Source organism: Acipenser ruthenus, chromosome 7 (assembly GCF_902713425.1).
Source record: "Acipenser ruthenus chromosome 7, fAciRut3.2 maternal haplotype, whole genome shotgun sequence".
NCBI classification, from domain to species: domain Eukaryota; kingdom Metazoa; phylum Chordata; class Actinopteri; order Acipenseriformes; family Acipenseridae; genus Acipenser; species Acipenser ruthenus.
Genome location: NC_081195.1, coordinates 42948768 through 42954767, shown reverse-complemented (window position 1 = coordinate 42954767; position 6000 = coordinate 42948768). Strand labels below are relative to the sequence as shown.

Below are 6000 nucleotides of genomic sequence, written 5' to 3'. Positions count from 1 at the left end.
CGGGTTGTTTAAGTTTATGAACCCATTAGAAAAAGTCAAAATACAGTCCCTTGTAGGAGAAATATAAATTACAATAATCAATTCTTATAGCTACTTTTTATGTATTGTAAGTATACAGTACAAGTTATCTGGGTCAGGCAACCCTGGTTCTGGAGTGTCATATTATCTTGTGTTTAATGTGGATAATTCTCTTCACGTTTTGTGTGGATAATCGCAATTGACACAGGGGAGTGATACCAGACTGCTGTGTGACTGAACAGATCAACTATAAGGGCAAGACTAAGCACAGTACAATGATAGAATATGATTAACAGTGGCTCTTTTCTTTACCTTCCTTCACTATGGATGTTTCAATGGAGTCATACAATTAATTGCAGTTTGGTTTTTAATTTTTTTTTTTTTTCCAATTTATTGAAGGATGTTTTTATTCCAGCCAACACTCCCCACCCAAAGAGGTTTTCATGAGAAAATGCCCCAAAAATGTTTTGCTATTTTTATCAGCTTAAATCAATCATTTTAACATAAAAAGCAAACTGTGTTACTACGTACTGCATTTCAGTAAACCACGATGTGTGTGTATATCATGCTAATAATTGAACTATTTACAGGATTTAACCTATATTCTACAAATGTAAAGATTTATGTCATTTCAAGTTTAAACAGGTAGTGATTAAGGATTGAGGTGAAAACAACAATACAAATCTGATCTTGCATCAGTATATTTCTAAGTAATATGGCATTTAGACATTTTCTGTTAACCTTAAAATATATTCATTGAAACTTTTAATTTACCTCAGGGGCCGGTTGTACTAAAGGGATCCGGGCTCAGATGTTGATCTTGATCCTAGTTGTGTTGTACTAAACAGATCAGTGCTCAATCTGAGCTCAAATCTGAGCTCAAACCTGATCTTGCTTTTGAGCAGGATCAGAACTTGATCCCACTTTTGAAAAATTGAGGAACTAAACATAGATTGAAACAGAGATGATTTAATGTTTTAGAAAACATTAAGCAACAAAGCATTTAAAAGTAGCTGTAACAGTACTGTATTAAGATAATATCAATTAGAAAAAAAAATTGTACAATACTAGTTTAGTTGTGTTTAGCGATATCTGACATTTATGTTTTCGCCGTATAGCTACAGAAAAAATAGACCTGACTGCGTAATGAGGTTTCATAAATATTATTTCTACGTTTTCTGTGTTGACAGTCATACTGGCGTTCTCATGGTATCGATTACAATTAAATCAATAATTAGATTTAACATTGTATTTTTTTTTTTAATGCATATCATCCCCCCCAATTCCTTTTTTTTCTCAATAACGTAAGCTTACCTTTTCACAGCCTCAATCTCGCCCTGTCCGCAACATTTTCCAGTTGCAGCTGTTTGTCAGCACTTGATTACATCTGCTCAAAATGTGTTGATAATTTGCCCTGAACCGACGCTGCAGCTACATGTTTGTGTGAATGGTGGCTATACCGCTGTAAAATATCTGTGTGTCCGTCAGAAAATACACACGGCCGTGATTACGGTAACATTTATTAAAACATTTTTAGAAGTTAAAAAAAAAAAAAAAACAGATACTGCTATTAATATACTCGATCTGTTTTTATAGAATCGCTGGAGTTTTAAATTATACATGTACAGTAGTTGCTTCTGATTCATGTTGTTTAAATTAAACAAACTTCATTTTCTGACATTCGGATTCTTCAATCTCTGTGCCACGCATATTCGCTTCTCATTGGTCAGTTTCCCTAGTTACGGCTGCGCAGCTCCAGGATCGGATCAGTGGAGCTTGAACCTGATCCGCTTAACAACGCCTTTTCATGATCCGGCTCCAGTGAAAAAACCGGATCCGATCCTGTTTTTTGATCTTGTTAGTACAACCGGCCCCAGGAGTTTTTCTGAATGTTTGCCGATATGGGTAAATCTATTATCTTCACTCCAGCATTAGCATTCATGTAGATAAAAAGGAGATGTCTTTATTTGCTGGATTTGGTTCAAAGCAATGATTCACATAGTTTCCCAGTGTCAGGAGGTGGCACTAAGTATAGCTTTGTTTACTGAGATGCTGTGTGAAGCATAGTGGAGCAGAACAAAGCTTTGGGTTCACAGCAACAGGTAATGCAGTTGTGTTTGAGTGACATTTGGTTTTCATTGTCATTTTTCATTTACTAATAAATCTGTATTTTGTGTAAATTCAACCAATACCCACACACCAAGAGGTTTTAATGATAAAATGGCCCACAAATATCTTGATAACAGGTTATGAAACTGAATAGTAGCAACATTTCTGATTTGTTTTTATTTATTCAGTGGAGGTTTAACTGCCAACTCCAACAATTGTATAGGCTTGTAATGCACTTTTCAGTATGCCAATACTTTAGGAATATGGACCCCTTATATTTGTACAGTAAGTAGGCACACCCAATTTAAAAAGCAGAAGTGAAAATTGAGTAGTTAGCTATACAAGTATAAAAATATCTGCTGAAATCTAAAGCTATGTAAATTTTAGGGAAGGAGATTCTAAAGTACAGCTACAGAAGTAATTCTAAAGCCAAGTAAATTATTTTATTGACAGTACATAGTGTCTTCTACACAACTTGTTTATACATTATTAATAAACAAACAGCATTTTTTAAAACCTTTTTTCCCCCCATTAATTTCCCTGAATATCCCATTAATGTCCTAAGCAACTCATGCTGCAAAAATGCCCAACAAGAGTAATGTCTACTGTAGTGCCACCTCCCCCACCTACCCTGTGAATGTATAGCTGACTATTGATTGGCCAAGCTCTACTGTTTGTGCGATTAAATCGTGAAACACTGCAGCATACTGAGGCAGAGGTTGCAGCCCATCCCTTCCAGGCACAGCTTGCCTTGACCTTCAGAAGCTGGAGTAGGACCGACACACATGTATAATAAGAGAAGAATGCTTTTTGTACAGCATGCTACAGGAAGCAAAACAGAATGTAACATGTTTAACTATGATTATTTTTATTTTTAATCTACTTAAGACACGTGTGTGTGTGTGTGTGTGTGTGTGTGTGTGTGTGTGTGTGTGACCTACTATTTCGTCATGCAATTCTGTTTTTACGTTCTCCCTTTTGGTTAAATTCATATAAATCCAACCCAAATTTAAGACCAAAGCATACCAGGGTGGTTATGGTTGTACAAGTTTGTTTTATTATATGTGCTTTTACAGTGATATAAATAATGACCCAAATTACAAAATCTTTTAACTGGAAGCCCAAGCATATATACATTTATTAGTTGCAGTGAGGCCACTATTTACTTTCCTTCATTTTTTAAAATTTTGGTACCATGTTTCCAGAGCTATTTACTTCAATATTTACTACGTACATGTATGAACAATGAATAGGCCAAATATATACAAGAGAACCGGTATTGTTCAAGTAATGTAATACTGTATTAAAAGATTACAACTGACTTGAAGTTCAGTTCAGCCCAACCATACATTATACATTTGATTTTCAGTTATAAACCAAGCTAATTAAGCCATCCGCACATTCTTTTTTTTTTTTTTTTGGATGACAGTGTTATTAAGCCCAGCTTAGATTTCAGCATATCATATAAAAATAATGTAACATTAAGACAACGTTAGACCATAATTACACAATAATAATAATAATAATAATAATAATAATAATAATAATAATAATAATAATCCTATATTAAACATAAGAATGTTTCACAAGATGAATATTTAAACGGATGGCAATCTTTTTTAAATGATTCACCTCCCATAATTTTTGATCGTGCACATAGCACAGTTAAATTCTGTCTCAATACATTTTACAATGTTTCAATCCACATTAAAGCGTATTGATACTGTAGGTTGGACAAAAGTGGTTAAATGAGCAGGCTGAAATGTTCTCTTTCAGAAGAACGAAAAAAACAGCTCCAAATTTGTCACAATCTTACTGCTATATAAGCAGATTCATAAACATAGATTGTGTAAACACTAGGCTCATTAATCAATGACACCAACAATATATCATGCGGAGTCCACTGTTTTCAATCAAAAACATTTTTTTTAAAATGAAAAATAACTTTCTGCAGTCACTGTGAGTACCGTTTTTAAATACTTTGTGCAACACATTAAGTTATTAATGGCTTCATGCTCTGCATCCACAATTAAATAACTGATCGTCTGGCACTGTATTGTATATAAAACTTTAACAACTTATCCAGTGTATTCCAGAAAATTCACTGCCACAGCTGGGGGGGCTGCACACTTGCTGCTTTGAAGACTGCCATCTTCACCAATCCAACATGGACTTCAAGCTTTTGGCAAGCTACAGTGGATATTTTAAGCTACAGAGTTTCAAAATGAAAACAAAAAGTTTTTTTCAAAAACTTTTCATAGTAAAAGAACCTTTTTTTTTTTAGTTTTTGTTCTTCTACTTTTATACACAGTGTTGTTCTGAAGTCATTTTTATAGAATAGTACACTAGCCCCGATTCAAACTTTGAGGACACAATGCATTTTATGTTTTTATTTTTTATTTTTTTTTAAATAAAGATGAAAATAAACTTTTTATTAAGTAAACAATATGCTGGTAGAATACATTAGCTTAAATTTCACATAACAACAAAAACAGTTTAAATCAGGGACACTCTTCCAAAGACATGTTGTACATTGATCTCAGTCAAAAAAGTTGGATTTGCTACATAGTTTACAGCAAATAATCCTTTATGCCAGTTCAGTTAGGTTCATCTTACTGTGAGCAGTACAATGAAGCGGTTAAACCTCAGATTTTTCTCAATTTCTCAGCACAGGTAACCAAACTAAAGTAGAACATTTGTTGCTAGTGACGAATGTAAAAACACTTTAATAGTATTATCAGCTCTCAGCAGCATTAAGGTTTTTTTCATTCAGGCAGTCGGAGAGGGCTTCAGAAATCCCACAAGGGCTCGAGGGGGGAAAAAGAAGAAAATCGGAAAAAAGAAAAGTGTTGCATCACAAGTAAGAGCAACTCTAAACTGCATTGATTTAGGCCCTCTGAAAGACTGCCTTTCAAGAAGTCTCAGGACAGTCCTCATGCGTCAGTGTCACTGCTGCGCCACTGTGGGAGGAATGTCAAGGAGAGAGACAGTGGCCTCATGCAGTGGTGAGAGTAAATGGTGTGAAGTCACTCAAGACAGTGCAGGCTTCCTTTCAACTGGGTCAAAGGTCTCCACAGGGGAAGCGCTGTGCTGTGACTGCTCAGAGTGCAAAGGCACACACAGAGAGGAGAAGTAGACATGGGTTTATATTAGAAAATAGTGGTCTCATACTTAGTGTTGATTCCTCTTTTTGGTTCTTGCCCAGGTTCCACAATCCACGGCACATTAGCGTGACTCTTTTGCTCCATCGATGGTGGGTCAATCTGCTGTAATGCAATACACAATATGGACAGATCAAACTTTGTTATTAAATAAAAGCTGAAAATATGTCGATTCTCGTACTGTTTCCAGTAGAAGATTAAAGATTGTGATCTACCCTGGAACTATTTTTTATTATTTTTTTTTATTAAAAAGAAATATTCCTGATGCCTTCCAAATACCCAATTGGTGAATACAATGCCATCTAAATCTGACCGCTTTTGGAGATTTAGTTATACTATTCATCACTATTTTTCATCCTATTTCATTACATTATTAGTAGTTGTTATTATTTATTTCTTAGCAGACGCCCTTATCCAGGGCGACTTACAATTATTATAAGATATCACATTATTTTTACAATCAATTACATTATTTTTTTACACATTATTTTTACATACTATTACCCATTTATACAGATGGGTTTTTACTGGAGCAATCTAGGTAAAGTACCTTGCTCAAGGGTACAGCAGCAGTGTCCCCCACCTAGAATTGAACCCACAACCCTCTGGTCAAGAGTCCAGAGCCCTAACCACTACTCCACAAAGCAACAAGGAAGATGCAATAAAAACAACATATATACTCTCTGCACTGCAGTAGAAAGTTGTCCTCCTT

The 6000-nt window shown here is 35.0% G+C and overlaps 1 protein-coding gene across 7 annotated transcripts in view; it reads right to left on the bottom strand.

The window, feature by feature from the left end:
- Positions 1 to 3142: 3142 nt before the first annotated feature.
- anks1b (ankyrin repeat and sterile alpha motif domain containing 1B) overlaps positions 3143 to 6000 on the bottom strand; it is a 209180-nt gene continuing 206322 nt past the window's right edge. For 2 of the 7 annotated variants that reach the window (XM_059026994.1, XM_059026991.1), the window contains one exon: positions 3144 to 5390. In XM_059026994.1, coding sequence (XP_058882977.1) covers positions 5277 to 5390 — 114 coding nt within the window. In that variant the 3' untranslated portion in view covers positions 3144 to 5276. Of the gene's footprint in view, positions 5394 to 6000 lie in introns of all 7 variants that reach the window. The other 5 variants (XM_059026990.1, XM_059026993.1, XM_059026989.1 and 2 more) reach the window with 5 other exon arrangements.